At 57.3% G+C, this 20511-nt stretch overlaps 3 protein-coding genes across 4 annotated transcripts; 2 read left to right on the top strand and 1 right to left on the bottom strand.

The window, feature by feature from the left end:
• Positions 1-13: 13 nt before the first annotated feature.
• E4F1 (E4F transcription factor 1) lies at positions 14-9691 on the bottom strand. Its single transcript, XM_053957890.1, has 15 exons — positions 9450-9691; positions 9066-9238; positions 8625-8764; positions 8400-8496; positions 7588-7787; positions 7255-7375; positions 6844-6996; positions 6200-6366; positions 5657-5884; positions 5249-5354; positions 4486-4703; positions 3474-3672; positions 2151-2311; positions 1346-1408; positions 14-1151 (listed from the first exon to the last, which is right to left on the bottom strand). The coding sequence occupies exons 1-15, from the start codon at positions 9689-9691 to the stop codon at positions 804-806; spliced, it is 2616 nt and encodes an 871-aa protein (XP_053813865.1). The 3' UTR covers positions 14-803.
• PGP (phosphoglycolate phosphatase) lies at positions 9690-14379 on the top strand. 2 transcript variants are annotated; one of them, XM_053957672.1, is made up of 3 exons: positions 9690-10317; positions 12292-12653; positions 13272-14379. In XM_053957672.1, the coding sequence occupies exons 1-2, from the start codon at positions 9690-9692 to the stop codon at positions 12615-12617; spliced, it is 954 nt and encodes a 317-aa protein (XP_053813647.1). In that variant the 3' UTR covers positions 12618-12653; positions 13272-14379. The 2 variants fall into 2 exon arrangements, with proteins under 2 accessions (XP_053813647.1, XP_053813646.1); XM_053957671.1 differs by having other exon boundaries at positions 12292-14379.
• Positions 13401-20489, top strand: BRICD5 (BRICHOS domain containing 5). The gene is made up of 6 exons (XM_053957889.1): positions 13401-13404; positions 17609-17661; positions 18049-18201; positions 18366-18473; positions 19318-19471; positions 20015-20489. The coding sequence occupies exons 1-6, from the start codon at positions 13401-13403 to the stop codon at positions 20107-20109; spliced, it is 567 nt and encodes a 188-aa protein (XP_053813864.1). The 3' UTR covers positions 20110-20489.
• Positions 20490-20511: the final 22 nt, after the last annotated feature.

The following is a 20511-nucleotide window of genomic DNA, read 5'->3' as shown; positions in this document are numbered from 1 at the left end:
AAAAAAAAAGTAGTAAGAACTTTAAATAATTTTATTTTTAAAAATGTATTTATTTACATGCCAAATCTGTACAATATGCAATTAAAAAATCCATATATGGTTTAAAAAAACCAAATTCCTATACAATATGGCTTTCCAGCCCCCAGGCTGGCTCTCAGAGCAGCCTGGCTGGCATTGCAGGGTACAATGATGCATTCATAGACCAGTACATAAGGCTACTTGTCCAGGATACCAAAGAAAAGAGAAATACTGTAGTACCATGCCTTGGGAGGCCTGAAGGAGTGAGGTTAAAGGCATGAGAGTGTTTCAGTGGTGCTCAACACACACCACAACTCCTTAGGTTTGGTTTTCTCAACTTGTTTTAAATGCATATATTTAAATAATCCCTTGTGAGACCCCACATATTTGCTATACTTTCTGAATCCTTTTAAAAACCAGACCACTGCTGTCCCAGTGGTGGGCAGAGGGGGCTGATCCCCAAAGGATCTTCCTTAATTCGAGGCTGCTGTACAGAATACCGAGTGCCACTTGTGACCTGTCAGTCTCCTCAGTGTGACCAGGCCAAGGGTTTAACCCCTGGCAGTGGTTTTAGACTGAGAACACCTCGGGCCTGCCCTGTCCTATCCTGTTTTAGACCTGTCCTATCCCGTTTTTGACCTGTCCTATCCCGTTTTGGGCCTGCCCTGTCCCCTTTTGGGCCTGCCCTGTCCCCTTTTGGGCCTGCAGTGTCCCACGAAGCCACTTCCCTCCGGAACATTCCCCTGGCTCTCTGAGCAGGGCCCAGGTTTGCAGCTGCCCCTGGCTCACACGATCACCGTCTGCACCTCCACCTCTCCCTCCTGCGAGGCGGCGATCACGAACTCCCCCGCGTGCTCCATGATCTCGATGTCCTCGGACGCCACCATGGTGACGGTGGCCTCCTGCGCGGCCAGCCCGCCCTCGGTGGCCAGCACGGCGCCGTCGCCGATGGCCGAGGCCAGGGTCATGGCCACCTGCTCGGTGAGGCTCTCGGGCGTGGCGATGGTGATGGTGTCGGCGGCGTCGGCGGCCGCGGCGCCCTCGGCCACGGTGACGTTCTGCACGATGATCTGGTGGCCCTGGTTGGCCTGGTTGACGATCTGCTGCACCACCTTCATGATGTGGCTGTCGACCTGCGAGGGGACAGGGGGCTGCACTGATGCTGCTGCATTTACTGCGAGAGTTGAGAACAGTTATGGCTGCAGAGGGCCCTGCCAGGCACGGGGCAGTGACAGGAGCAGCTCTGCGTTCCAGGCTGCTCCAGCTGCTCACCCCAGAACAGACTCTGCTATGTGTCACCCCTCCTGTCACTGAAGGACTGCTTTACCTCGTGTCTTGTCCCCTCTATTATTTCAGTGGCTTCGCTGGTCTCCATGTCTTCAGTAGAAGTCTGGAAGACAAAATAAGACGATTCCCTTTTTAGGTTCTTATAAAAAGAATTTTATCACCAAGATATAATTCACTAAGGTCTTTTACACGAGTCTTTCTGTTCCCCTCACATGCAGTAGCTACTCCAAAAACAACTCCTTGACATTCCCTCCCAATCCCATTATCAGGAACTACTTAAAATGAATGCACAATGTTCAACTGAGAGAGAATGTCCTCCCTCAGCAGGATTTGGCCACACAGCAGATTTTTCTCCTACAGCAGCACTCAATAACTGAGCTGTGTTACCCTGCTGGGATGAGAACTGGCTCTGTGTGACAGAGGGGAGAAAGTGAAATCCAGAATTCATTGCTTTTGGCAGCTGCTGTTAGAAACAACAGAGATTATCTAGGACAAAGTTAGTAAATAGAAATGGGAGAAAACAGGAGGGAGAGCTGAAGCAAGCTTGTGAGGACCTAAAATCTGGTGTGGTCAGGAGTTCTCAGGCCCAGCCTCCTGCTGAACCACTGTGAGTCTCCCTTTCTCCTTTTCCTGGCACACGCAGCACTTTGGGAGGGTGGGGAAGCTCCAAGTGCTTTCCTTCCAAACAAGGCCAATCCCACTGACTGCTGGGGCCACGCAGGCAGGGCAGAGCCTGTTTTACCTTCTCCCCAAAGCCTGGAGCAGGAACATGAACAGCTGCAGAGTCCTTCCTGACCAAATCCCGTGCTAAGTTCCCAGGGAGCAGGCTGGCTGCCCCTTCTCACCTCGATGATGTACTCCTGGGTGTCTGCCACCACCGAGGAAAACTCCACCAGAACCGTGTGCGGATCTTCCGAAAGGACCGTGGCTGCCAAGTTGTCAGCAGACTGGCTCTCCTCTGACACTATCACTTCTTCCACCTCCTTCATAGCAAGGAGGCAGCCACCTGCATGGAATTCCAGAGAAACACCATTTTTTGTGACCATCCCCAGTAGCAGCTGGAAGATGCTACAGAGCACCAGCAAGGGGATGCCATGGACGAGTGACCGGTGCCACTTGAGGGGCTCTTGGCCCACCAGGACAAGCCAAGGAACAGCCCAGAAGAGTCCACGTGACACCAGGAGCAGAGGAGCTCTTCAGTGCAATTCCAAACACCACACGGGTAAATTCAGGTGGTAAAACCACTCGGGGTTTCCAAGCCATGTGTGAAGAACACACGGGAAGAATTTGGGTGTATTTTAAATTATTGATCTTTTCTGCTGATGCATCTCAGTATCTCCTACAAAAGTCCATTTTCTCCTCCAGTAAACTTGTATTATTCCTTTGGAATAACTCCGTCAGCACTACCTGAAGAAGTCTGGAAATCCCTGCTTAGGAGCTAAAGGAGCAGCAAGTCCAGTGCAACTAATCCCACCAAACCAGATTATTGGTGAGAACTTAACCCAGACATTTCCTTCCCAGAACATGCCCACTTCCATGTGGGTCATTAGATGCACAGAATTCACAGAATCACTGGGTTGGAAGAGACCTTAAAGATCATTGAGTCCAGCCCAGCCCCAACACCTCAACTCAACCCTGGCACCCAGTGCCACATCCAGGCTTTGTTAAACACACCCAGGGATGGTGACTCCACCACCTCCCCAGGCAGCCACTCCAGAACTTTATCACCCTTTCTGTGAAAAACTTTCTCCTAATATCCAACCTATATTTCCCTTGATGCAGCTTGAGACTGTGTCCTCTGGTTCTGTCACTTGCTAAGATCCACCCTCACCACCATTCCCAGCCAGCTCAGGGCCAGCCTGGCCTGGAAAGGACAAGAATCAAAACAACCATATTGAAACCAGCACTGTGTGGATCAGCTCTGTGTGACAGGCTGAAGAACACGTTCAGCTTTCTACAGCACACGGCTGTTCCTATCCCAGAACCTTCCACTGCCTCCCAGCACCCCCAAATGCTGGGGAGCTCAATGGTCTCAGCTCAGCAAAACCTGGGAAGCAGCAAGGAACTCCACTGGAAGGCAAATGGATAACCACAGAGAGCTCCAGTAACAAATGCAAGGCCAGAGCAGGCTCCCCCCAGGGCAGGGCTCCCCCCAGGGCAGGGCTCACCTTTGGTTTTGAGGTGCCTGTTGAGGGTGCCGTGCTCGGCGAAGCCGCGCCCGCACTTGTAGCACTTGAAGGGCTTCTCGCCGGTGTGGTGGCGGATGTGGCGCACCAGGGAGCCCTTCTCCCGGAACCCCCGGCTGCAGAAGTGGCACACGTAGGGCTTGTCCTCCAGGTGGGTACGGAAATGCACCTGCTGGGCGTTCTGGGAGGCAAGGGAAGGGCTCAGGAAGGACACGGCCAACTCACGGACGCAGGGGTTTAGCTCAACGTCTTTTGTAGGACACAAGGGTGATTTTCTTGGGTGGTGGTACTTCCCAAGTCAGCGCTCACAACATGACTCTCCAAGCCATGAGGCACTGCCTTGTTCCCCCTCTCCCTCTCCCCATCCCCTTGCAGTGGGCTGGAGAGAATTGGAGGCACAAAAAGTGAAGATCATGGACTGAGATAAGAACAATTTACCAGAAACAGAAATAAGATAAAGAAACACTACTGATGACAGAGGGTACAAGAAAGAGGCGAGCAACTCACCTGCCCTGATAATAGACAGAAGGAACCCCTTCCCCCCACACCAGAATGTTCTAGCCATACACCCTCTTGGCTACTGCAAAAATTAACCCTGTCCTGACCAGAACCAGGACACTGTTATTACATATTTGTTCCACATATGAAGGAACAGTTTCTTCAGAAATGTGATGGTTTTACGAAGACTGTCCTTCCTTTTGCCTACTAAACCAGAACATCTTTCTGGAGTTTCAGATCACAGAATCACTGAAAGAACCTTAAGGAACACATTGTTCCACCCGCCTCCTATGGGCAGGGTCACCTTTCACTATCCCAGGTTGCCCCAAGCCCTGTCCAACCTGGCCTTGGACACTTGCAGGGATGGAGCAGCCACGGCTTCTCTGGGCATCCTATAAGCAGCAGGCGAGCTCTTTGAGGAGCAAAGCCTCCTACCCTCTGCCAAAGCCTGGCTCTGGGGAGGCCAGCGTGGAGGTTTGGTGAGGGGGGGGCCCACCTTTGTCTTGTAGCGCTTGCCGCACTTGGGGCAGGCGTAGGGCCGCTCGTCCGAGTGCACGCGCCGGTGCCCCTTCACGTGGGCAATGGTCTTGTAGAGCTTCCCACACTCCCCGCAGCGGAACCGCCGCTCGTTCACGTGCACCTCCTGGTGCTTCTTCAGCAGGTAGCCCTTGGTGAACTCCTTGCCACACTCCTCACACTTGAAAGGTTTGTACTCTGGAGGGACAGAGAGAAAGATGTGTGGTTGATCCAGGGCAAGGTGCAGCACAAGGCTCTGGTACGGGTGTAACTGAATTGTACCAGAAAGCAACCTGGAGCAGGGGAGGAATTGTATTGTCAACCACGTGTGTGGGCTTTCACAGAACCCCAAAATAGCTGGGGTGGGAAGGGAGCTCTGGTGATCATCCAGTCCAGCTCCCTGCCCAGGCAGGGTCACCTGGAGCAGGTGACACAGGAACACAGGTGTCCAGGGCTCTGCCACCCTCACTGCAAAGAGGTTCCTCCTCATGTCAGCATGGAACTTGTTGTGTTTTAGTTCCTGGGCACTGCTCCTCATCCTGTCACTGAACAACAGAGTGTGGCACCATCCTCTGACACCCCTGGGAGGGATTTGTATGGATTGATGGGATCCCCTCTCAGCCTTCCCTTCTCCACACTGACCAGGCCCAGCTCCCGCAGTCTCTCCTCATCAGAGGAGCTGTACACGGCTGAGGTCACCGAGCCACAGCTCGTGTCACACAGCAGCCCCAGCAGCACTTTACCTGTGTGACTCTTGCTGTGAGTTTCCAGGGCAGCAGCTTCGTTGAAGGCTTCATTACAGTGAGAGCAAATGTAACGTTTGTACCCGTTGGTTCTTTCTGCAGGCGTCTGCTGGAGAGAAAATGGGAAAACTGATTTTCTTTTTTTCCTACTGGTGTGTCCAGTTAGGATTGCTACCCAAATTCCCAATTACACACTCCAGCTTTGACAGGAAAGAGATCTCTGTTGTAAAAAGAGACAGCATGTGTGTGAAGGAACGTTTCCCTTAAATCACACCTGCACAATGTAACTCTAAAACCTGACACAAAGCCACAGGCACAGGCAGACACATGAGGACAACAGTGCTGCCCACAACCAGATACAGACAAGGAAGGTTAAAAAATTCATCTGTTGATGGAATACAAACATACAGACTCTGCTCCTTCCAGCTTAGCACACTGCTCCCCACACGGCTCCTCTTCTACTTCCACGCCTTTGTTTTCCAGCTCTTCTGGAGCAGCTGCTGCAGGTTCATCTGGCTTCTGCACCTCCTCCACAGCCACTCTCTCGATGACAATCCCCGAATTCCTCATGGCCTGCCTCAGCAGGTTCTCACTGTTCACTTCCCCCTCGCACGGCAGCTCCTCGGGATGCGACTGCTGAAGGAACAAAGAGGAAGTCTGGCACAGCAAACCCAGGATTTTTTATGGGAACACTGCTGTGAGGGCCACCCTCTCCGGGGTGTCCAGTGCTGTGCTATGGGGTTGAAAGACACACCCGGGAATACCTTGGGCTGAGGAGGAAGATGAGGTGGATCTGTACTCTGACAACCCACAAGGGATGACAAGCCCACCACAGGAACCCCTTCATTCCACACTCAGATTGACTGTCAGCACCCAAGACACTTCTGCTCACGAGGTGAAACTTTCTTTGCACAGAACACACGGAGGGTGTTTGACACAAACAACACTCACATCTGGCTCCAGGGGTTTTGCATCCACCACGGGAAGCTCCTGCATCTGGACATGGACCTCATGAAGCACGTTGCCTTTTGCATCTGTCACGAGGTGGATGACAGGGGAGGCCTCGATGGATTCGCTCGCTATGGAGGACACCGTGTCTGTGTTGGAGCTGCAGGGTCCTGCAAGGGATGAACCACGTGGGGAAATGCACCCTTCAGCAACTCCCTGTGCCCTAAAAAAATCTGCCTTAGAGCACAAGGTGCCTGTTAACACCACCTTTGTACCAGGTTCTCAAACATTCTTGAGTTCACGCCCGGCTTCGAGGTAATAACCTTGCTGTATAAATTACTTTTTTCTGGTATAAAAAATATAATTTCAAAGCCATGGGATTACTTCTTATCATAAGTAAGAATCATGGAATGGTTTGGGTTGGAAAGGATCTTACAGATCATCCAGTTCCACCCCCTGCCATGGGCAGGGACACCTTCCACCATCTCAGGCTGCTCCAAGCCCTGTGCAGCCTGGCCTTGGACACTTCCAGGGATGGGGCAGCCACAGCTGCTCTGGGCAACCTGTGCCAGAAGGAATTTCTATTCCAAGTGCTCTGAGGGTTTGGCTTTATCAGCCAGGAGGCAGGTCCTGGCAGCATCACTGACCTGATGGCAGATCATCTTTGTTGACAACTATTTCTTTGGTCATGTTGAAGCGGATTTTTTCAGTGCAAGGTGTCAGAGATTTAAGGTGCCGAGTCAAAGCTCCCGATTCCCGGAAGCTTTTCCCACATTTCTTGCATTTGTAAGGTCTTTCATCTGGAAATGACAAGAATCAAAACAACCATATTGAAACCAGCACTGTGTGGATCAGCTTTCTACATGTTCAGCTTTCTACAGCACACGGCTGTTCCTATCCCAGAACCTTCCACTGCCTCCCAGCACCCCAAATGCTGGGCAGCTCAATGGTCTCAGCTCAGCAAAACATGGGAAGCAGCAAGGAATTCCACTGGAAGGCAAATGGATAACCACAGACAGCTCCAGTAACAAGGAACTCTTATTTGAGAGAACTCTTACCCGTGTGCCGCCGATGGTGGCGGATCAGAGATCCCTTTGTCCTAAAGGAAGTCCCACAGAGTTTACACTCATAGTCCTTCCTGCTGCTGTGAGTGATCATGTGAGCTTTGAGGATGCTGGCCTAGGGAAAGAATTTCCTTTAAGAGACGTTCCAAATAGTTTACAGATTTTACATTTTAGCTGCAAAGAACAACAAGGCTCCTTGTGAAAGCAGAACTTCCCTCTGGGAAGTGTGGCAGGCATTAAAGCACTCTGTTACTGGGTCTTGGGATCTCTTGGTTCACAGCCAGCCTAAAAGGCTCCCTGAGCCACACCAGCAGAGGGGATACTCACAGTTTTAAATGTCTTCTGGCACAGCTCACACACGTATCGCCCCTCCTTGTTCACCTGCAGCTTGACCTTGATCAGCTCGGTGGAAATGTCCTGCTCCTCGGGGCTGCCCTGCTCCTCGCTGACCTCCCCATCCACGTGGCCATTCGGGTTCTCAAACACATGGTCTCCTGCTACAATGACCTCTTTGATGTGCCCACTGCCTGGGAAAAGGTGGGGACACAGTTGGGTTCTTTACAGGCAACAAACCATCTACTGTCACTTCCAGGAAGAAGGAGAAAAGGGATTTTAAGCCTGCAACTCGAGTCTTTGCAACCTTCTCGTTATGGCAGCATAAAATGGGCACTTCTGGAACAGAGTTTAACATCTAATTTGTATTAATTAGTTGTATTAATTAAGCTGAAGGAGAGTAGATTTAGAATAGAGATTGCAAAGGAATTGTTCCCTGTGAGGGTGGGCAGGCCCTGGCACAGATCAGCTGTGGCTGCCCCTGGATCCCTGGCAGTGCCCAAGGCCAGGCTGGACACTGGGGCTGGAGCACCTGGGACAGTGGGAGGTGTCCCTGCCATGGCAGGGGTGGCTCTGGGTGGGCTTTAAGGTCCCTCCCAACCCAACCCATCCCACGACTATTGCATGACCCTGCTGGGGGAGGACTGCAGAGCTGGCCCAGGGCTGCCTCCCAGAGCTCTGCGGGAGCAGCCCCAAATCCCGGTGACACAGAGGTGTCCCCACCCACCCACGACCCAAAGCCACCAGAAGAGGTCACAGCTGAGGGAACAGAGCCCCGCGGCGTGCCAAGGCACCCCAGAGCTCACCTACGATGGCCGAGGCGTTGCTGATCTCCTCTGCTATGGAAGATGCTTCAACAACAATGTGAGCAACCGTGATGGACTCCTCGACGGCAGGAACCACCTGCCGGCACAGAGCTCGTGTCAGCAGGCACGTTCTGCTTGTCTGAACACGCTGCTCCCTCCCCTCCAACCCAACAGACCGTTGCATCCTAATTATTTCCAGCCCCGGCTCGGAGAAGCCGCTGTCACCTTTTGTCCTTCCTGGCCGAGGAGCCCGGCGAGCGCGTCGGGAGGGCGCTGGCAGCCCTTCTGCAGCTTGTGCTGCACGAACTCCTCCAGGGAGCTGAACTCCGACTGGCAGCGCCCGCACTTGTGCACGTCATCCTCGTCTGCGGGGGAAAGCGCCGTCAGCGGGGCCGGGGCACCGGCAGCGGGGCCGGGCCGCGGCCCCCGGGATCCCGGGCCGGCCTCAGGGTGAAGGCACCGCGGTAGTCGGTGCCCCGGCAGGGCAGCCGGCCCGGGATCCCGTCCAGACGGGCCCGAGCGGCTCCCCAGCCTCTCCCGGCACCTCGGCACACGGAGACCCCGCCGCCTCCCGCCCCGCTGGCGGCACCGGCCGGCCCCCTCGCCCAGCGGGCCGCGCCGCCCGCAGGCCTGGCGGTGCCGGCCGGGGCCCTGCGAGGGCGGTACCTTGCTCGCCGAAGGGCGGCGGGAGGCCGATGAGGGCGGCGGGGGGCGCGGGGGGCCCGGAGCCCGCGGCCGCCGCGCCCCGGCCCGGCCCGGCCGCTTCTGCCGTAAGCGCCGCCGGCCCCGCGCCCGTTGCCATCGCGGCCCCCGTGTCGCAACGCGCCGCAAGATGGCGGCTTTACGGCCGTGTCGTCATAACAACGGGACGGGGCTCGGCGGGGAACGCGCCCGCCGCGCGGGGGGTTCCGGGCGCCGGCGGGCGGTGCCGGAGCACGGTCCCTCCGCTCCCCCCCCTCCCACCACAGGTGACCGCCGGGCCCCGAGCCCCGGCGGAGCGCAGCCCGGCCAGTTACCGGCGAGTTACCGCGGAGTTGCCTAACGCGTTACCGACCGAGCCGCGGGGCGCCCTGGCCAATAGCAGCGCGCGGGGGGCGGGCCCTCGGGCAGGGCGGCCAATGAGAGCGCGGCGCGCCGGGCGCCGTCGGCAGTGGGAGGGAGGGGGGGGGGGGACAGCGGGCGCCGGCTCCGGGCGGGGGGGGCGTGGCCGCCGGCCCCGCCGCCCAATGGGGACGCGGTCCGCGCGGCGCGCGGCCAATGGGGAGGCGCGGTGCGGCGGGCGGGGCGGCCATGGCAGGCGCGATGGCGGCGGGCGGCCCGCGGCGCTGCCGGCGGCTGGAGGGCGAGGCGGCGCGCAGCGCGCTCGCCGACGCCGACACGCTGCTCTTCGACTGCGACGGCGTCCTGTGGCGGGGCGAGGCGGCCGTGAGCGGCGCGGCGGAGGTGCTGCGCCGGCTGGCGGCGGCGGGCAAGCGGCTGTGCTACGTGACCAACAACAGCGGGCGGACGCGCGCGGCCTACACCGAGAAGCTGCGGCGCCTCGGGTTCCCGCCCGCCGAGCCCCGGCACGTCTTCAGCTCGGCCTTCTGCGCCGCCCGCTACCTGCGGCAGGCGCTGCCGCCCGGCGCCGCCGCCTACGTGCTGGGCAGCGCCGCGCTCGCCGCCGAGCTGGAGGCCGTGGGCATCCCGCACCTCGGGCCCGGGCCCGCCGCCCTGCCCGGCCCCGCGCCCGCCGACTGGGTGGCGGCGCCGCTGGACCCCGCCGTGCGCGCCGTGCTCGTGGGCTTCGACGAGCACTTCAGCTACGCCAAGCTGTGCCAGGCGCTGCGGTACCTCCTGCGCGGCGGCCCCGAGTGCCTCCTGGTCGGCACCAACCGCGACCACCGGCTGCCGCTCGAGGGCGGCGCGGGCATCCCCGGTGCGCGGGGCCGGCGGGGGGCTGGAGCGGGTGGTCCCGGGGCTGGGCGGTCTCCGTGCTCTGCTCTGCGGCTCGTCACGCCCCGGTGCTGTGCTGATAGAACGCGACGGGTTCCACCTCAGCCTCGGGAAGGACCTTTTCCCCTGGGGAGTGGCAGAGCCCCGGAGCAGCTGCCCAGGGCTGGGAGGTCACGGAGTCTCCGTCTCTGGAGACGTTCCAAGCTCGCCTTGGCACGTTCCTGTGTCACCTAATCCAGGTGACCCTGCCTTCTAGCGGGGTGGGACTGGATCGTCTCCAGAAGTCCCCTCCAGCTGTCCTGGGACTCTTTGAGGCAGCCTGGGCGTCCCAGAGCCTTTCCTCCACAGCACCCCTGAAAGAGAGAGAATCCTTATTGATCCTTTGCTTGCAAAAAGGAATTCCTTTTTGACGGAATTCCCACCTCCTGGCAGGCTTTAAGCACCACCTCTGTCCCTCTGCCTGTAAAGCTGAGGTGTCCATTCCCTGTGTCCCGAGCGGGTTTGTCCTGGCTCGTGTGGACGCCGAGAGCCTTCTGCCCCTAATCCCTGCTGCCTGTTCCCGCAGGGACTGGGTGACTGGGAATGGCAATGGAGACTCCTTCTGCCCCTAATCCCTGCTGCCTGTCCTGCAGGGATGGGGTGCCTGGGGAAGGCTGTGGAGGCACTTTGCCCCTAATCCCTGCTGCCTGTTCCCGCAGGGACTGGGTGACTGGGAAGGGCAATGGAGACTCCTTCTGCCCCTAATCCCTGCTGTTCCTTCATGGACAGGGTGCCTGGTGAAGGCCATGGAGACTCCTTCTGCCTCTAAACCCTGCTGCCTGTTCCTGCAGGGACAGGGTGCCTGGGGAAGGCCGTGGAGACTCCTTCTGCCCCTAATCCCTGCTGCCTGTTCCTGCAGGGACTGGGTGACTGGGAAGGGCAATGGAGAGTCCTTCTGCCCCCAGTCCCTGCTGCCTGTTCTGCAGGGATGGGGTGCCTGGGATCGGCAATGGAGACTCCTTCTGTCCCTAATCCCTGCTGCCTGTTCCTGCAGGGACGGGGTGCCTGGGGAAGGCTGTGGAGGCACTTTGCCCCTAATCCCTGCTGCCTGTCCTGCAGGGACTGGGTGCCTGGGGAAGGCTGTGGAGGCACTTTGCCCCTAATCCCTGCTGCCTGTCCTGCAGGGACTGGGTGCCTGGGGAAGGCTGTGGAGGCACTTTGTCCCTAATCCCTGCTGCCTGTCCTGCAGGGACAGGGTGCCTGGGGAAGGCCATGGAGACTCCTTTTGTCCCTAATCCCTGCTGCCTGTCCTGCAGGGACTGGGTGCCTGGGGAAGGCTGTGGAGGCACTTTGCCCCTAATCCCTGCTGCCTGTTCCCGCAGGGATAGGGTGCCTGGGGAAGGCTGTGGAGGCACTTTGCCCCTAATCCCTGCTGCCTGTTCTGCAGGGACGGGGTGCCTGGGGAAGACCATGGAGACTCCTTTTGTCCCTAATCCCTGCTGCCTGTTCTGCAGGGACTGGGTGACTGGGAATGGCAATGGAGACTCCTTCTGCTCCTAATCCCTGCTGTTCCTTCATGGACAGGGTGCCTGGGGAAGGCCATGGAGACTCCTTCTGCCCCTAATCCCTGCTGCCTGTCCTGCAGGGACTGGGTGCCTGGGGAAGGCTGTGGAGGCACTTTGCCCCTAATCCCTGCTGCCTGTTCCTGCAGGGACTGGGTGACTGGGAAGGGCAATGGAGAGTCCTTCTGCCCCCAGTCCCTGCTGCCTGTTCTGCAGGGATGGGGTGCCTGGGATCGGCAATGGAGACTCCTTTTGTCCCTAATCCCTGCTGCCTGTTCCCGCAGGGACTGGGTGCCTGGGATCGGCAATGGAGACTCCTTCTGTCCCTAATCCCTGCTGCCTGTCCTGCAGGGACAGGGTGCCTGGGGAAGGCTGTGGAGGCACTTTGCCCCTAATCCCTGCTGCCTGTCCTGCAGGGACGGGGTGCCTGGTGAAGGCCGTGGAGACGGCGGCGCAGCGCGAGGCGTTCATCGTGGGCAAGCCCAACCGCTTCATGTTCGACTGCGTGGCCGCAGAGTTCCGCGTGGACCCCACGCGCACCATCATGGTGGGGGACCGGCTGGACACGGACATCCTGATGGGCAACAGCTGCGGCCTCACCACGCTGCTCACCCTCACCGGGGTGACGGCGCTGGACGAGGTGCGGGGCTGCCAGGACAGCGGCTGTGCTGCCAGGCACAGCCTGGTCCCCGACTACTACGTCGACAGCATCGCCGACCTGCTCCCGGCTCTGGGGGAGTAACGGGAGCGGCCCCGGGCAGCAGCCCACGGCAGTAATGTATGCACTAGATACTCCCCGGAGTTAGAACCCTTAGCTTGTCTCCTCTCTGTCCTCTCGGTATGATTCTGTTTACATCTCAGCCTGAAATGCACTTTGAGCAAAGGGGGGCATTACAGGGGCTGGGGCTTGGGGCTGGGTTTAGTTGTGAATGCATCGATCCAAAGCTGGTGGTGCTCCACGGCACGGCTCCTCTGGGCTGAGCTGGGGAGGTGGAGCTGGTTGATGTGAGGGGAAGGATCATGTCCTGGCCAGGCTGGGCCATGGCTCAGCCCGGTTTGTTCAGGGAAAGGACTCTTGGGATGTGCAGTAACTCTGGCTGTGGTTGGAAGCACTTGTGGAGCTGGTATTTACCCTTGGGGTGACTTTTTCCCAGCTGGGGCCCTGTTGTGAGGTCACACAAATTCATCTCCTTCATTTGACCACTGCACGTTGCACTTGGGATGCAGATTGGGATGATCCCACACAATTCCAGACCTTGGCTGCTGCACACAGTGTCTGTCCAAGGTCGAGTCTCTGTAAAGCACATGTACACAGAGGCACTCCCTGAGCATAAAGTTAGAGCAGAATATATTTAAATTATAAATAGAGTCTATGATAATATATCTTATTTCCCAGGAGGGAGGACGAGAGGAATGTACTTCACTGATTTAATTCTCCTGAACGGTTGCATTTGGTAATGCAGCGAGTCTGCAGCCTTGCAGGACTGTCCCTCACTCCTGCTGCTTCCCAGAAATCCCTGGATCGATGCGTACCGAGCTCCTGCACTTCCCTCGGCATTAACGAGCCACTTGCCTTGCCTTTAGCTGCACAATCCCAGTTCTGCTCAGTCCGTGGATGGATGGAGTGCCCAGGACAGCTGCAGGGAGCCCTGTGGGTGCTGGCTGTGTGTGACAATAGCTCGTGCTTCCTTCCCATCCCTGAGGTTCAGATCTTCCACGTGTGCCGGCGGGGGCCGGGCACGGTGGGTGGTGAGGAGTGCTGGCTTGCTCAGGGATGATTCCATTTGATCTCCAGGTGGGATTGGGCAGTGAGGGGCTCACCACGGGGTGGTTTTTGTGCTGCCGGAATCCCACAGTGAAAGCTTTTGCGTTACAGAATTAATTGAAAATGATATATGCAAATAACGTGCTTTTCTTGCATAGATTCCAGTACCTACAGTTCCATTTAAGCACTGGTTTTCCTTCCTGTCCAGCTGAGGAGCTCGGGCAGTGCTGATGCCATTTCCTGCCTGGTAACTTGTCACCTTCTTTGTACAGCAATAACCCTGCAGTCCAGAGGGTCTCGGTGTTCCCGGAGCATTGGCTGAACCTCTGAAAGGCTGTTTGTTTGTAATTTGGAGTTGTGGAAGGAAGTGTGGATAATCTCTTCTGCAAAGTCCCAGAGGCAGAGCTTACCCTTGATCTGGGTAACATGGAGATGGGCATGATGGACTCACTGCAGGTCGTGTCTGATGTAACACTGTGGGTTTGGATTCAGTCTCTGTTTCTGGTGCTTTTTGTGTCAGGATGTATCAGGAAAAGGGCAGGAGAGAGTCCAGCATCCCTCAGGCAGCTCTGTCCCTGCTGAAGGCTCTCGCTGTCAAGGGAGCCATTGCCTGGGCTCAAGGATGCTGGAATGTGCTGGTGGCGTGCTTCAGTCGTGCTTCAAATCTCTGTTCTGACTTCCAAACAGTTCTTAATCCTCTACTTGAATTCCCATTAAACTCTCAAACCTGCTCTCCCCAGCGTTGTCTCACTGTGTGGTCTCGCCTGCGTGAGCTGTGGTGCAGCTGTGCCTTGGGAATCCTGGGAGTCAGGGATGGTTTGGGAAAGGACCTCAAAGCCCACCCAGTGCCACCCCTGCCATGGCAGGGACACCTCCCACCATCCCAGGCTGCTCCAAGCCTTGTCCAGCCTGGCCTTGGGCACTGCCAGGGATCCAGGGGCAGCCACAGCTGCCCTGGGAATCTGTGCCAGGGCCTGCCCACCCTGCCAGGGAAGAGTTTCTTTCCAACACCTAATCTAACCCTCTGGCATTGCCCTTTGCCCTGCCCGTGCCCTTGGCCAAAGTCCCTCTCCTTTCTTGTGGGCTCTGTTCAGCCAGTTTGTTCAGCCCTGGGTTGTGCTTGATTGGAAAATGTCCAAAACCTGCATTTTCCCTGGATAGACATCACATGAAGGAATTCTTGGCTTTTCCTTGCCTCCACACCTTTGTTGAGACTGGCTGGCAGGTCTGGAACATTTTGGGGGCTCCTGGACTGCTCGGGATCTGGGTGCTCAGGGAACATTGCTCGCACAGGGACTTCCTCAGGACAGGACACGGGTGACAGTGTGAGGGCAGTGCAGGCTGTGGCAGTGACTTTGTGGCATGGCCCTTATCCCTTTTCCTCCGAGGGTGGCACAGGTGTGCCTGTGCAGGGAGAGCAGGATCAACACCAGGGACAGCAGGATCAGCACCTGGCTCCAGCCCATGGAGCTCCGGCAGCACCGAGTTCCCGTTGAAATGTGGGAATTGCCGCTGCCACAAGGGCAGGCTGCCACTGTCCTCTGGTCATTTGATCTCTCAAAGAGCCTCACCTGGGCCCGTGTTGGGCCGTGCCAGCCCCGGGGGCACACAAAGGCCCCGATTGTGGCTCCTGCCCGTCCCGGGGCTGAGCAGGAAGAGCCGTGCCGGGCACTGACAGCAGCGCTCAGCTCCCGCTCCGGCCTCAGGTTTCCCGTCCCGCGGAGCCCTTTGGCTGCGAGGGACAGGTATTTATGGCCCACGGCCACACCTTCAGGTTTCCCAGGTGTGCCTGGAGCCGGGATCATGCCCAGCCTGTGCGCGGGCAGGAGGCAGAGCGGCAGCAGCCAGGTCCTTGCCTGAGGTGGAGGATGGAAGGAGGGGACGGTGCCGGCCCTGCTGCCCCTGCAGTGAGTATTCCCTGTTCCATCAGTGAGTATTCCCTGTCCCTGCAGTGAGCATTCCCTGCTCCATCAGTGAGTATTCCCTGTCCCTGCAGTGAGTATTCCCTGCTCCATCAGTGAGTATTCCCTGTCCCATCAGTGAGTATTCCCTGTCCCTGCAGTGAGTATTCCCTGTTCCATCAGTGAGTATTCCCTGCCCCTGCAGTGAGTATTCCCTGTCCCTGCAGTGAGCATTCCCTGCTCCATCAGTGAGTATTCCCTGTTCCATCAGTGAGCATTCCCTGTCCTGCAGTGAGTATTCCCTGTTCCATCAGTGAGCATTCCCTGTCCTGCAGTGAGTATTCCCTGTCCCTGCAGTGACCATTCCCTGCTCCATCAGTGAGCATTCCCTTTTCCATCAGTGAGTATTCCCTGTTCCATCAGTGAGTATTCTCTGTGCCATCAGTGAGTATTCCCTGCCCCTGCAGTGAGTATTCCCTGCTCCATCAGTGAGCATTCCCTGCCCCTGCAGTGACCATTCCCTGCTCCATCAGTGAGCGTTCCCTTTTCCATCAGTGAGTATTCCCTGTCTCTGCAGTGACCATTCCCTGCTCCATCAGTGAGCGTTCCCTTTTCCATCAGTGAGTATTCCCTGTTCCTGCAGTGAGTATTCCCTGTTCCATCAGTGAGCATTCCCTGTTCCAGCAGTTCCTGGGCAGAGGCTGTGTCCCTTCCTCTGGACAAGGGTGTGACAGGACACAGGGAATGGCCAGGTTGGACAGGGCTTGGGGCACCCTGGGACAGTGGAAGGTGTCCCTGCCAGGGCAGGGGTGGCACTTTAGGGTCCCTTCCAACCCAACCCATTCCAGGATTGCATGGTTCTATCACAGAGCCTGCTCTGTGCTCGCCTGATCCCCCTCGGAGGGGGCAGAGCTCCTGCCATTCCCAGGGATCCTGGTGGGGTTCTGGTGATCCCCAGCACCCCCAGCTCAGCTCCTGCCAGGAGCTGCTGTCAGCTGGGCTGAGGCACCTTGCAGGTGCGGGGGCTTTCCCGGGATGAGCTGGTCAGGAACCAGGGCAGAGGAGCCACGGCCAGGCTGCTCGGGATGGGCTGGGAGCTGCTGGAGTTCTCTATCTGCACCTTTCCCACCGGAGGGAATTCCATTGGTTATTGTAAAAATCTTCTGCTTACTGCAGGGCTGGGCTCTGCTCTGCTGGAATTGATAGGATTTCAGATACGTGCACTTTAACTCACTGCTTTTCTGAGCGAATTATCTGGAAATTCCCTGTTTCCAATAAAGATCCATAACTGTCCCAAGGCTGGATGAGCCCATCCTCGTGCAGCTCGAGCACATGTAATCCTGGGCATGGATTGAATTTCTCTGTCCTTCAGAGGATTGAGAAACAGGTTATTTTTTAAATGTGGGCTGTGTTTGAGATTATTGAAAGCACATTTTCTGCTTTGTAAAAATCCCGTTATGTGCCATGAAGTTAAATTTAATTGCTTCAATACAAGAATTAAAGTAAATTAATAGAGCCAATAGAAATGTCACAGCGCTGCCAAGCTCTTTTCCTTGGTCTCATGGAGAACAATTTAGGAAGAAAATCCAGCACAGAGCAGCACAGGGAGGGAGACAGAAGCAGGGTCACTCCACACGTGGTCTGATTCCAATGCTGACTGTCCCGCTGGGGATTTCTGCTGTAAACCACAATAATTTAATTTGTTGTTCCCTGTGTCTGGAAAGCTGCTGCTCCAGCCCTGCCCTGGGGGCTCTGCAGCTTTGCTGGCTGCGGCAGTGCTGGTTACCAGGATGCTGGATCTGGAATTCCAGTGCTGTGGGATAAAGGCTGCGTTATTCCAGGTGCCGCAACGGTTTGGCAGCTCTGCACTCCGACCAGTCTGCACAAGGCTTTGTGTCACGAGCTGGAAACGTGTTTGATGAGGAAGAATTGGCAGAAGGGTCAATTTTAACTCCTGTTCCTCCTTCTTTTGCCCTGGCTCCCAGGACAGGAGGGCCACAGCACACTTCCCAGCTCCCTCCAGGACCTTCTGGATCATCTTGTCCGTTGCCTTGTTGTTTTTTGCAGTTGTTGGTGTCAGTGTCGTGGGGGTTCTCAGCTTCTCCCCCAGCTCTGCCCAGGTAAGGGATCCTGATCTGGGCAGGAAGCCTCCTCTGGCTGGGCTGTGTGGGAAGCAGTTCCCAGGAGGGATGGGTGGGCTCTGAGCTCTGGGCCGAGTCTGGCTGGATCAGTCCCTGGACAGTGCAGGGAGGTGCTGGCAGGCTGCAGGCAGGGCTGGGAGTCCCCTGGCCCTTTCCCCCAGCACCTGGTGCCTTTGGCACGAGGGGCACTGGGGGTGAGGAGCTGTGGACCATCCTTCCCGTGGGTCAGAGCCTCCTCCTCTCCACCACTGAATCAGACAGGAACAGGGGCCAGCCCAGGGCCAGCTGGGGATGTTGGTGGGAGAGGCTGCACACAAGCACGGAGCAGCTGATGGTGGGTGCTGCCCTCCCACTCCTCGTGCCCAGGCTGGCTCCCAGCTCGTCCGAGTGACCCTCCAGGGCCAGCAGGACCCGCTGAGGAATCAGACAGCCGTGGTGGACAAGGCCAGGAGCACCATCACCTACTACATCACCTCACAGAGCAACCTGAGCGCCGTGGTGCTGTACGACAGCAGGAACGTGAGTGCTGGGGCACCTCTGCCTCCTCAGCTCCTGTTTGCTGCCTTCCTCTGCACCCTGAGTCGTGAACACAGAGCAGGGGAGGGGAGAATGTCCACTTCAGGGGTTTCCTGGGACAGGGGTGGGCATGTGCTGCCTGCTCCAAGGGGCACATCTGTCCACAGGGCTACGTGTGCTACAAGCCACTGGAGCAGCGAGCCTGCTACCTGAGGAGGATGGACCCCTGGGACCTGCAGACCCTGCAGATGGCTCTCAACACCTCTGAGCACAGCGTGAGCAGCTGCTGCAGCATTCCTGGGATAGCTGGGGGATGGGCTGGGCTTTGCACAGGGCCGCTGAGCATTCTCACAGAATCTCCCCTGTGTGGATTTGCAGGAGCGACCCTCCACCCCCAAGGAGCCAGGGCAGGGCTCTCCCAGCCGGGGGGAGCAGTGGCAGCCCCTGTTCTGAGGGATTCATTGCTCACAGGAGCAGAGCTGTGCCCCCAGGCTGGGCTCTCAGCCAGCTGTGAGCAGCAGCTCCTGGGTTTATCCATACCCTGATTCCTGTGGGAAGCAGCCTGGGGCGGGGGGATGTGTCCCATGGAGGTGAATAGCAGGGCTCCTGCAGGACCTGCTCCCACTGGATTCTGTTACCTGCTCAAAAATCTGGGGGAAGAAAAACAAAGGGGGTTTGTTACCAACTCCCAGGGAAGAAAGTTGGAGGCAATCATGTATATGGACCCTCAGAACAAAGTGTGAGTGGATGCCTGGGCAGGAGCAGATTCCATTTCCAGAAGACAGAAAGCCACATTTTTTAGTGCCCCTGCCATCTGCTATCCATTTCCTCAGTGGCTCCTGGGGGCTCCTTAGTCCTCACCTTACTCCCAGAGAAGTGTAGGAAACACAGACTCCCAAAAGGGATGCAGGGAGAGGAAAGCACCTGCCCAGCCCTGGGGTTCCTAAATGGAAGTAAAACTGAGTAGTGCTGGGGTTGCCAGCACCCCACAGACAGAAAATGAGAGCTGGCAGGAGAAACCTGCTGGGCTTCAGAGCACTCCTGGGCTGTCCTGGGAGCCAGAGCAGGGCCTGAGGGACAAAGTGCCTTGGGAGGAACCAACAGGGACATTTCTTTCAGGCTGAGCAGCTGCTACACCCCAACAACCAGACCAAGTTCTACCAGGAGTTCCTGGGCATTGTGGCAGGGGAGCAGCTGGAGCCCAGGGGCCTGGGGGAGGCTGTGCAGACCCTGTGTGAGCACACCTCCATCTTCTGGGTGCGCCGAGGGCACGGTAAGTGGGGCACTTCCCTTGGCAGGGGAAGCAGGAGCTTTTCTAGCACCTCTAAGAGGATCAGGCTCTGCTGCACAGCAGCTGATGCATCCCAGGACAGGCTGCCAAGGCCCAGGACAGGGACGGGTGACCTCTAGTGCAAAATCAGACCATTGTTCACCACCCCTGAGTGCTGGCTCGTACCCACCCCCTGTCCTGAGCCGTGGCACTGGGATGGGCTCTGAGCTGCCCCAGCAGCACAGCACAGCACAGCCAGCACACAGAGCTGATCCCTGAGACATTGGTTAGTCTGGTTAATCCCTGTCACCTTCATCCTCAGCCAAAGCAGCCTGCTGAGCTGCCAGCCTGCTCCATCTGACCCCAGCTTGAATAAGAAAGGTCATTCCCTGAGGCTTTCCTCTTGCTCAGCTCCCCAGGGACTCTGCAGCTGCAGGACCAAAGCATCCCCAGGGACTGTGCAGCTGCAGGACCAAAGCATCCCTGGGGACTCTGCAGCTGCAGGACCAAGGCATTGCTCTCACTGCTGTCCTTGCTCCTTGGCAGGGCCGGGCAGGCAGCGCCTCATCTACCTGTGCATTGACATCTGCTTCCCCAGCAACATCTGTGTCTCCATCTGCTTCTATTACCTGCCCGAGTAAGTGCTGCAGCCACGGCCGCCCTCTCTGCCCTCACACTTGAACTGGATTCCTGAAAAGCCTCTGACTTCCATGAGGAAGGGAACACCTGCAACATCCCCAGAGCTTCCTGCTGATTCCATGCTGCGGTTCAGGAGAGTTTAGAGAAACAGGATCAGGAGAGTTTAGAGAAACAGGAGGCCTCTGCTCAGCACTGTCAGCACAGACACCGCAGCTCTGCTCCAGGGCTGTGCCTCATCCGTAGGAATTAGGAGACCCAGGCCCAGAGGAATCCCAGGAAGCAGCTGGAGTTTTGGGGCTCCAGGCTCTGTTCAACACAAGGTGGTTGTTGTTACATCTGGGGGGTGGTTGGCTTTAGGAGAGCAGCTCTCCAAGTCACTGTGAAACACTTTGAATAAAGGGATT

The sequence above is a fragment of the Vidua chalybeata genome, chromosome 16, assembly GCF_026979565.1.
Source record: "Vidua chalybeata isolate OUT-0048 chromosome 16, bVidCha1 merged haplotype, whole genome shotgun sequence".
NCBI classification, from domain to species: Eukaryota; Metazoa; Chordata; class Aves; order Passeriformes; family Viduidae; genus Vidua; species Vidua chalybeata.
Note: the sequence above shows the minus strand (reverse complement) of the source record. Positions and strands in the feature narration are given on the sequence as shown.

Coding starts and splice junctions, on each gene's coding strand:
- BRICD5 (XM_053957889.1), top strand. Junction 17,662..18,048: donor TCTCCCCCAGCTCTGCCCAG/GTAAGGGATCCT, acceptor CCTCGTGCCCAG/GCTGGCTCCCAGCTCGTCCG. Junction 18,202..18,365: donor TGCTGTACGACAGCAGGAAC/GTGAGTGCTGGG, acceptor ATCTGTCCACAG/GGCTACGTGTGCTACAAGCC.
- PGP (XM_053957672.1), top strand. CDS start 9,690: ATGGCAGGCGCGATGGCGGCGGGCGGCCCGCGGCGCTGCCGGCGGCTG. Junction 10,318..12,291: donor GGGCGGCGCGGGCATCCCCG/GTGCGCGGGGCC, acceptor CCTGTCCTGCAG/GGACGGGGTGCCTGGTGAAG.
- E4F1 (XM_053957890.1), bottom strand. CDS start 9,691: ATGGCCGCCCCGCCCGCCGCACCGCGCCTCCCCATTGGCCGCGCGCCG. Junction 5,885..6,199: donor CAAAACCCCTGGAGCCAGAT/GTGAGTGTTGTT, acceptor TTGTTCCTTCAG/CAGTCGCATCCCGAGGAGCT. Junction 5,355..5,656: donor AGCTGGAAGGAGCAGAGTCT/GTATGTTTGTAT, acceptor TCTCTCCAGCAG/ACGCCTGCAGAAAGAACCAA.